General features: G+C 46.3%; 1 protein-coding gene across 1 annotated transcript; it reads left to right on the top strand.

The window, feature by feature from the left end:
• Window positions 1–32: 32 nt before the first annotated feature.
• Window positions 33–7908, top strand: LOC142312992 (uncharacterized). Its single transcript, XM_075351980.1, has 2 exons — window positions 33–168; window positions 6731–7908. The coding sequence occupies exons 1-2, from the start codon at window positions 33–35 to the stop codon at window positions 7906–7908; spliced, it is 1314 nt and encodes a 437-aa protein (XP_075208095.1).
• The last annotated feature ends 3214 nt before the right edge of the window (window positions 7909–11122 follow it).

Below are 11122 nucleotides of genomic sequence, written 5' to 3'. Positions count from 1 at the left end.
TTGGAGAATGCTAGGTACGGATTCCCCACTAGATGGTACTAGACTTAACAAACCAGCAGGGGCAGCCAAAGCACCAGGCGAGTGCTGACAGCAATCCTCCACTAGAGGGCACAAGTCTCCCCAGTGGAAGGTCGTACGGGTCCAAGTCAGAACCAGGAGGTCAACGAGGTACCAGGGGTCAAATATAAACAGTCTAGGAAGCCAAGAGAAAACGTCAAAGAGTGGGGGAGCGTGGAAACAGAGTCCATAGACAAGCCGAAGTCGGGAGCTGGGAGAGCAGGTAGTAGCAAGAAGGGCAGAACAACAGGGGAGGTAGGAAGGAGTCTGAGAGGAACACAGGCGGTCAGGATGGAAAGCATAGGGGACAAAGTCTGGACGGGATGCAGGGAGAACGTACACAGTCAGAACAAGAGGCGTAGGGAGCACACACAGGGTATGGGAAGCAGGGAGAACGAATGTAGTCAGGACGGGAGGCAGGATCAGAACTTACAGGGACCAGCGATACAATGAAGAGTAGAATTATAACTGGCACTGCATAAACGGAAGTGCCCTGAAGATAAAGGCACCTGGATTCCAGGAACGAGGCATGGAGGAGGGGCCCCTCCCCCCAGACACATTTCAAGAAACACTGACAGCCGGGGTCATGACAGTACCCTCTTCCCAAGGGGGGGGGGCCACCGGACTCACAGGAAACCCCCGATGAAAAGCCCTGATCAGTCGGTCGGATCGCACAGAGCGCGTCGGCACCCAAGACCTATCTTCGGGTCCATAACCCCTCCAATGAATCAAATACTGGAAGGAAATACGAACCCTCTGGGACTTGAGAATGCGTTGAACTTCATACTCCGTCTCACCATCCACCAGAACAGGAGGAGGTGGAGACGGTAAGTCCAAAACCGAACGGACAAACAGTTTGAGCAACGACTTGTGAAAAACAATGGGAATGCGTAGAGACTGAGGAAGATGCAACCGAAAAGCAATTGGGTTAACCACCTCAATACTCTCATAAGGGCCAATAAACATAAAGTACCATCTGCCAAACTGGGTCCTAAGCTCGATGATCCTGGTGGACAACCACACCTTAACCCCTACCTGAAAGACTGGCCCCACCGAATGTCTCCTATCCACATATCGCTTCTGACTACCCTGAGCCCAATTTTCCACTGGACCTCCCTCCAAACTTCCCCAGATGCTGAATGACAGAATCAACCCCCAGACATCTAGAATCTAACCTGGAAAATTCCCTAAAATGAGGGTGAAAGCCATAATTACAAAAAGAAGGGGACTGGTTGATACGGCTATTAAAAGTGAATTTTGCAAGAGGCAAAGATTGGCACCAATCATCCTGGTGGGCGCTCACCAAACAACGCAGGATCTCTTCCAGGGTTTGATTTGGTCCTTTCCGTCTGCCTATTGGACTCCTGATGATAGGCCGAATAAAAAGCCAAATCAATCCCCAACCGTTTGCAGAAGGCCCTCAGAATCGGGAAATAAACTACTCTCTAGCGGACCCGATATTCTGAGGCACCCTGTGCAACCTAACCACTTGCTCGATGAAGAGTCTGGAAAGTGTCATAGCATTGGGCAAACCTGATAGGGGAACAAAATGTGCCTGCTTGCTAAAACGATCAACTACCACCCAAATGACAGTCATACCGTTAGAAACAGGGAGATCTGTAATGAACTCCATGGACAGATGGGTCCATGGTCTTTCAGGAACTGGCAATGAGACCAGTTCCCTGGCCGGCCAATTACGACAAACCTTGGTATGCGCACAAGTGACACAGGTAGACACGAAATCAGCCACATCCGAGTACATAGAAGGCCCCCAAAAGAGATGAGCAACGGCCTGAAGAGTGGCCGAGATACCGGGCTTTCCACTAAGTACCAACTCATGGAATCCCTGTAGCACCCGCAAGCGGAGGTGCCCCGAGACAAACAGTTTTGGGTTCGGTACTGCAGAGGGTGCTGACGACAGCCTCCCGGATCTCAGGCTCCAGCTCAGAGGACAAAACCGCGACCATTACCACCTGAGGAAGAATGGAGTAGGGAGGCTTAGGAAGAGACACAGTGTCCAAACTACGGGACAGAGCAACCGCCTTAATATTCTTGGACCCAGGTCGAAAGGTAAATTAAAAATCAAATCTGGAGAAAAACAATGATCACCTAGCTTGCCGCGGGGTCCACCGCTTGGCTGACTCAATATACGCCAGGTTTTTGTGATCGGTGACCACAGTAATACGATGAACTGCACCCTCCAAAAAGTGCCTCCATTCTTCAAAAGCCAACTTGACTGCCTCCAGTTACCCACATCATGGTTTCTCTCAGCCGGAAAAAACTTCCTGGAAAAAAAAGCACAGGGCCACAGATGAGTCAGGGTGCTAGGCTCCTGAGACAAAACTGCCCCCACCCCGACATCAGAAGCATCCACCTCAATGATAAATGGCCTCGAGAGATCAGGTTGAACCAGAACCAAGGCAGACACGAGACGCTTTTTCAACTCAGAAAAGGCCTGCACAGCTGCTGGTGAACATTCTTTCAAATCCGCCCCCTTACATGTAAGATCAGTAAACTGTTTGACGATTTGTGTGAACCCTTTAATGTATTTTCTATAATAGCGAATCCCAAAAACATTGCAATGCTTTGAGATCCCTGGGTTGTATCCAGTCGACAATGGCCTGTACCTTACCGGGATCCATCTTGAACCCAACACTTGACAAAATGAACCACAGAAATGAGATTTCCTGCACAGAAAAAAATGCATTTTTCAAACTTAACAAACAACGAATTATCCCGTAGTCTACGAAGCAGAGAATGAACATGTTCAATATGAGATTCCTTATCAGTAGAAAAAAATCAGGATATCATCGAGAAGATGACCACAATTGTCCAATAAAATCAGAAACAACGTCATTTATGAAATTTAGAATAATGGCTGGCGCGTTCGTCACCCCAAAAGGCATAACCAAATTGTTAAGCCTTGGGACGTGAGAGAGGCCGTCTTCCACTCATCCCCTTCTCGGATACGGATTAGATTATATGCTCCCCCAAGATCAAGTTTAGTAAACCAACTAGCCCCAGAAAGTTGGTTAATCAGATCATGGATGAGTGGAAGCGGATAAAAATTCTTAATAGTAATCCTATTCAATTCTCAGAAATCAAGACAGGGCACAGACCAGCATCTTTCTTTTTAACAAAAAAAAGGCAAGGCCGCCCAGTCACAATGCAGTTAAGACCACCAATCAGCAGAGGGGGCACGGAAAAGGCAATGTAGATGCACGCCTATGTTACTAATCAAGATTTGAATTGTGCTATGTGACATAGTCCCAGCGACTGCCGATATCGTTGTACAGGTCGTTGCACAGCCGAGAATATCAGCCGCAGCTGCCCCGGGACTGTCGCATGCATTATGCGGCAGCACCGGCGTGTCCCCGGCTCTTCCTGCCGCCGTGTAGCAGTGGCGGTCAGGGTAATACAAGGGGTTAATGGTGGTGGATCACCGCCATTAACTCCAGACTTGATCATGGCAGCGTCTGAGACAGCTGACATGATTAACCCGTAAGTAAAGTGAATAAAACACAGACACCGAAAAATCCTTTATTTTAAAATAAAACAAACAAGCCTCGTTCACCATTTTATTAACCCCTCCCGCACCAAAGCTCCGACGTAATCCACAGCTCCGACATCCTGCGCTGCTTACATCCAGCCGCGACTGTCACAGACACAGCGCTGAATGAATGCAGCAGACAGCAGAGGTAATTACCGGTCATTTCCCACGGCCGGTAATGTGAACTCACTGCCGACCGTGGGAAATGTAGCGATCTGTCATCTATCTATCTATCTATCTATCTATCTATCTACTATCTCAGAATTAAATGACTTTTTTTTTTTTTTTTTTTTTTCCAATGTGCTTTATTGCATTGAATGCAATAAAGCACATCCCAACCCGCACGCGGCAAAACCGCGGCAAACCGCATGCAGTTGCGGGTGCGGTAATCTTTAAGAGCATGCGGAATTTTCTCAAGAAAATTCCATTTCCCAGTGCGCACATAGCCTAATGGTTATAGAAATAAAGATTATTATTGTAATATAACGCCAACATATTTATATTTACAATTCAAAGGTTCATATACAAACAATCATAAGTAGTTAAGCCCCCCCCTCTAAAGGGTAAGCACAGGTCCCCCCTGTGGTCCAGTGTGTCCACTACTCCCATTTGCTGCCTCTATATTGGCCCCAAGCGTTACAGCAATGACTGGCACAGAGCAAAAGCATCTGAGTAGTGATTAGCTAGTAGTAACTATGACCCTGGCTGCAGCATTAAGGATTTATTGAAGAAGGGAAAGTCTAGTGAGGGGAGGCCAATTAATAGGGAATTAAAGTAAACATGGCGGGAGTGGGTCAGGGCCACCGTAAGGGTTTTTTAGTTTACATAGTGAGAAAGCGGCGGATTGTAGAGATTTTTTTCAGGTGCAAGCTGTCACAGGTTGATGGGGCCAGTATAGGCTTCCCTTTGTTCCCCTAACACCTGGAGGTACCCTTGTTAGTAGGGAGGTCCAGGCTCCCAACCTAGGCCATATCTCCTGTCCTTGTCCCTGATGTTAAGACTCCCCCCTCCACAACCCACCATCCGGGGGAAAGGGACAAGAACCAAAGTAAACACCCCACTAGCAAATATGATAAATAGGGGTAACAACTACTTGTACACATGGGAACCACACACAAAGGAGCCACTAAAAGTGCAGGAGGGGAAATAAACAGGAAGGGGGGTGACTGAAACACACTACTGGGGAACATCCATACCATTTAACCACCACACCTAGAACTGTTGCAGCAAGCACTAATGCTTCAGACCACAACACACGTTTCAGAGAGGGGAAAATACCAGCTCCTTCCACCTCCTGGCCAAGCTTCCAAATGATGAAAATAACCTGCACCCTCTGGTGGAAGTTGAGGGTATTTATAGGGCCTGGGCTTGGTCCCAACCGGAAACACCTGACCAGGAGTTAGGATCTGCTGGAGGGAAACTGACATTAACCCTCTCCTCCCCAAAGGAAAGGGAATCCATTTAATAAACTGAGTCCCACAAGAAAAAGTGAGAATCAGACTCAGAACCTGTCACCAAAAACCAAAATCTGCAACAGAGGAAAGTTCGTGACACAAGCGACAAGAGTGACCGAGAAATTGTGTATAGGAGGTGAAGGGAAAATCTGTGTCAAACATAACACCTAGACAGCGAGCCTGCGGTCTAGGCATTATCATGGTGCTGCACACAGAGAGGGAGATGTTCGGTTTAGGGAGGTTAGTAGATGAAGGGAGTTGAATATGTTCAGTTTTGGAGAGGTTAAGTTTCAGACAGAGAGCAGACATGATGTAGGAGACTGCGGACGAACAGTCACTGGTGTTCTGTAGTACAGCGGGGTTGAGGTCAGGGAATGAGGTGTATAGCTGTGTATATTCATTTATCGCATTCTTCCACTTTTTTAACAACATAAGACTCCTTTACAAATTTACTTTTCCAGTTTTATACTTTCTGCAAAGTCAGAGCTTCTTCATATATAATCGCACTGCTCCTCCATTCTGCAGTAAAATGCATGTGGCTGTCAGGGATTGTGACACAGACCCATCTAATAGTATAGACTGACAGGCTCATTTATGATTCTCCACTGAGAGTCAGTACAAAATACTGGTGACCAACACTCTTGAGACATGAACCTAGGAAGATGCTGAATTAAACACTGTATTGGGAAACTGCTAGAGCCAATCCTGGTGGCCTGATATCATTCTCTAGTGGTCCTTGCTCTGTGATCTTCGTTAGAAAGTGAACTATTTATCACCAATATTTTACATGTTAAGGCCCCGTCACACTAAGCAACATCGCTAGCAACATCGCTGGTAACGAACAACTTTTGTGACGTTGCTAGCGATGTTGCTGTGTGTGACATCCAGCAACAACCTGGCCCCTGCTGTGAGGTCGTTGGTTGTTGCTGAATGTCCTGGGCCATTTTTTAGTTGTTGCTGTCCTGCTGTGAAGCACAGATCGCTGTGTGTGACAGCGAGACAGCAACAACTAATGTGCAGTGAGCAGGAGCCGGCTTCTGCTGAGGCTGGTAACTAATGTAAACATCGGGTAACCAAGAAGCCCTGTCCTTGGTTACCCGATATTTACCTTTGATACCAGACTCCTCCGCTCTCACTGCCTGTGCTGCCGGCTCCTGCTCTGTGCACAGATAGCTGCAGCACACATCAGGCAATTAACCCGATGTGTGCTGTAACTAGGAGAGCAAGGAGCCAGCACTAAGCAGTGTGCGCTGCTCCCTGCTCTGTGCACATTTAGCTGCAGCACACATCGGGTTAATTAACCTGATGTGTGCTGTAACTAGGAGACTGGGGGCTGGTCACTGGTTGCTGGTGAGCTCACCAGCAACTCGTGTAGCCACGCTCCAGCGATCCCTGCCAGGTCAGGTTGCTGGTGGGATCGCTGGAGCGTCGCAGTGTGACAGCTCACCAGCAACCTCCTAGCAACTTACCAGCGATCCCTATCGTTGTTGGGATCGCTGGTAAGTTGCTTAGTGTGACTGGACCTTAAGCATGTGAACTGTTTTGTCACCATTACCTTAGTGAATAATGACATTTTGCAACATGACTTGCAATTTTAATGGACTTTGGATATAGTTAAAAAATAAACTATACATAATACTTTTTCAATAAACGGTGTTATTCTTGACAGGTGACTGTATTAGGAGATCAGAGGGGCTTCTGACTTCTTCAGACATTCAATTATATGATCTTGGTGTGCCACAAGACACACATGAAGAACAGTGCGTTATCCCAGTTGTATCCTCAACGCTTCAGAGCAAAGATCTACCATCTGATCCTATTAAACAGGTCCTATCTTCTGATTCATCACAGGCTATTAAGGAAAATAAAAGTCACAGAAGAGATGTTAGAACTAATATAGGAACGAAGATATTTTCATGTTCAGAGTGTGAGAAGTGTTTTAATTGTGAATCAAACCTTGCTGTACACAAGAGAACTCACACAGGGGAGAAGCCATATCAATGTGCAGAATGTGGGAAATGTTTGCGGAAAAAATCAAATCTTGTTACACATCAGAGAACTCACACAGGGGAGAAGCCATATCCATGTGCAGAATGTGGGAAATGTTTTGGAAAAAAATCAAATCTTGTTACACATCAGATAACTCACACAGGGGTAAAGCCATTTTCATGTCCAGAATGTGGGAAATATTTTACAACTAAATCAACTCTTGTTACACATCAGAGAATTCACACAGGGGAAAAGCCATATTCATGTTCAGTGTGTGGGAAAGATTTTACTCGGCTATCAGGTCTTCGTTTCCACCAGAGCTTTCACACAGATGTGAAGCCATATTCATGTTCAGAATGTGGGAAATGTTTTAGAAAAAAATCAGCTCTTGTTACACATCAGAGAACTCACACAGGGGAGAAGCCATTTTCATGTCCAGAATGTGGGAAATGTTTTGGAGAAAAATCAGCTCTTGTTACACATCAGAGAACTCACACAGGGGAGAAGCCATTTTCATGTCCAGAATGTGGGAAATGTTTTACAACTAAATCAACTCTTGTTACACATCAGAGAATTCACACAGGGGAAAAGCCATATTCATGTTCAGTGTGTGGGAAAGATTTTACTCTGCTATCAGGTCTTCGTTTCCACCAGAGACTTCACACAGATGTGAAGCCATATTCATGTTCAGAATGTGGGAAATGTTTTGCAGATAAATCAGCTCTTGTTACACATCAGAGAATTCACACAGGGGAGAAGCCTTTTTCATGTGCAAAATGTGGGAAATGTTTTGTGTGTAAATCACATTTGATTAAACATCAAAAAAATCACATCGGGAAGAAGCCATATCTTTGTTGAGAATGTGAGAAATTCTTTTCTTTCAAAACATCTCATGTTAAATATTAAAGAGCTCACATAGGCGAGAAGCCATTTTCATACCCAGAAAATGGGAAATGTTTAATTTTATTAAATGTTTATCCTTTTTATCAAAAATTAAGAATTTAAGAACTTTTTTTTTTCTCCACAAAAAAAGTAAAAGCCAATAAACTTACGAAATAGCATTTTTTTTGTGTATTACAGTAATTTTTATTACGATTTTCAGAAGTTTTTAACAGTGAAGAATAAAGTAAAAATCAAAATAATAGATTACATAGCATGGGGGAGGTAGGGAGGAAAAGAGTGAAAGAGGGATGCTAAAAAGTAATAAGTTTTAATAGAAAGAGGAAACGTAAAGTTCAGGAAATCCCTTCACCCCAGGTGATTTTCCGTTTTTTCATTTTTGTTTTTTCCTCCCCTTCTTCTGAGAGCCTTAACTTTATTTTTCCGGCAATTTTGCCATATGAGGGCTTATTTTTTTGTGGGACGACTTTACGTACCAGTACGTCCTTGGTCGTAAAGGGGTTAAGAAAAAAGGGAGGATATGACAAGCCCTATATATACTTGCATTGTCTTTTATTATTTATTTTTTAGTCCATGATAAACCCAATGCTTAGTCCAAGTTTAATCTCATTTTCCAGCAAGCCTTAGCATCTGTTCCTACTGCCAAAAGTACAAACACCTGGTTTTACACCGTCCCACAGGGCCATTTTCCATTTTGTTGTTGGAGAATGTTGTTTGGAGAATGCTAGGTACGGATTCCCCACTAGATGGTACTAGACTTAACAAACCAGCAGGGGCAGCCAAAGCACCAGGCGAGTGCTGACAGCAATCCTCCACTAGAGGGCACAAGTCTCCCCAGTGGAAGGTCGTACGGGTCCAAGTCAGAACCAGGAGGTCAACGAGGTACCAGGGGTCAAATATAAACAGTCTAGGAAGCCAAGAGAAAACGTCAAAGAGTGGGGGAGCGTGGAAACAGAGTCCATAGACAAGCCGAAGTCGGGAGCTGGGAGAGCAGGTAGTAGCAAGAAGGGCAGAACAACAGGGGAGGTAGGAAGGAGTCTGAGAGGAACACAGGCGGTCAGGATGGAAAGCATAGGGGACAAAGTCTGGACGGGATGCAGGGAGAACGTACACAGTCAGAACAAGAGGCGTAGGGAGCACACACAGGGTATGGGAAGCAGGGAGAACGAATGTAGTCAGGACGGGAGGCAGGATCAGAACTTACAGGGACCAGCGATACAATGAAGAGTAGAATTATAACTGGCACTGCATAAACGGAAGTGCCCTGAAGATAAAGGCACCTGGATTCCAGGAACGAGGCATGGAGGAGGGGCCCCTCCCCCCAGACACATTTCAAGAAACACTGACAGCCGGGGTCATGACAGTACCCTCTTCCCAAGGGGGGGGGCCACCGGACTCCCAGGAAACCCCCGATGAAAAGCCCTGATCAGTCGGTCGGCTCGCACAGAGCGCGTCGGCACCCAAGACCTATCTTCGGGTCCATAACCCCTCCAATGAATCAAATACTGGAAGGAAATACGAACCCTCTGGGACTCGAGAATGCGTTGAACTTCATACTCCGTCTCACCATCCACCAGAACAGGAGGAGGTGGAGACGGTAAGTCCAAAACCGAACGGACAAACAGTTTGAGCAACGACTTGTGAAAAACAATGGGAATGCGTAGAGACTGAGGAAGATGCAACCGAAAAGCAATTGGGTTAACCACCTCAATACTCTCATAAGGGCCAATAAACATAAAGTACCATGTGCCAAACTGGGTCCTAAGCTCGATGATCCTGGTGGACAACCACACCTTAACCCCTACCTGAAAGACTGGCCCCACCGAATGTCTCCTATCCACATATCGCTTCTGACTACCCTGAGCCCAATTTTCCACTGGACCTCCCTCCAAACTTCCCCAGATGCTGAATGACAGAATCAACCCCCAGACATCTAGAATCTAACCTGGAAAATTCCCTAAAATGAGGGTGAAAGCCATAATTACAAAAAGAAGGGGACTGGTTGATACGGCTATTAAAAGTGAATTTTGCAAGAGGCAAAGATTGGCACCAATCATCCTGGTGGGCGCTCACCAAACAACGCAGGATCTCTTCCAGGGTTTGATTTGGTCCTTTCCGTCTGCCTATTGGACTCCTGATGATAGGCCGAATAAAAAGCCAAATCAATCCCCAACCGTTTGCAGAAGGCCCTCAGAATCGGGAAATAAACTACTCTCTAGCGGACCCGATATTCTGAGGCACCCTGTGCAACCTAACCACTTGCTCGATGAAGAGTCTGGAAAGTGTCATAGCATTGGGCAAACCTGATAGGGGAACAAAATGTGCCTGCTTGCTAAAACGATCAACTACCACCCAAATGACAGTCATACCGTTAGAAACAGGGAGATCTGTAATGAACTCCATGGACAGATGGGTCCATGGTCTTTCAGGAACTGGCAATGAGACCAGTTCCCTGGCCGGCCAATTACGACAAACCTTGGTATGCGCACAAGTGACACAGGTAGACACGAAATCAGCCACATCCGAGTACATAGAAGGCCCCCAAAAGAGATGAGCAACGGCCTGAAGAGTGGCCGAGATACCGGGCTTTCCACTAAGTACCAACTCATGGAATCCCTGTAGCACCCGCAAGCGGAGGTGCCCCGAGACAAACAGTTTTGGGTTCGGTACTGCAGAGGGTGCTGACGACAGCCTCCCGGATCTCAGGCTCCAGCTCAGAGGACAAAACCGCGACCATTACCACCTGAGGAAGAATGGAGTAGGGAGGCTTAGGAAGAGACACAGTGTCCAAACTACGGGACAGAGCAACCGCCTTAATATTCTTGGACCCAGGTCGAAAGGTAAATTAAAAATCAAATCTGGAGAAAAACAATGATCACCTAGCTTGCCGCGGGGTCCACCGCTTGGCTGACTCAATATACGCCAGGTTTTTGTGATCGGTGACCACAGTAATACGATGAACTGCACCCTCCAAAAAGTGCCTCCATTCTTCAAAAGCCAACTTGACTGCCTCCAGTTACCCACATCATGGTTTCTCTCAGCCGGAAAAAACTTCCTGGAAAAAAAAGCACAGGGCCACAGATGAGTCAGGGTGCTAGGCTCCTGAGACAAAACTGCCCCCACCCCGACATCAGAAGCATCCACCTCAATGATAAATGGCCTCGAGAGATCA

The sequence above is a fragment of the Anomaloglossus baeobatrachus genome, chromosome 5 (assembly GCF_048569485.1).
Source record: "Anomaloglossus baeobatrachus isolate aAnoBae1 chromosome 5, aAnoBae1.hap1, whole genome shotgun sequence".
Lineage (NCBI taxonomy): Eukaryota > Metazoa > Chordata > Amphibia > Anura > Aromobatidae > Anomaloglossus > Anomaloglossus baeobatrachus.
Note: the sequence above shows the minus strand (reverse complement) of the source record. Positions and strands in the feature narration are given on the sequence as shown.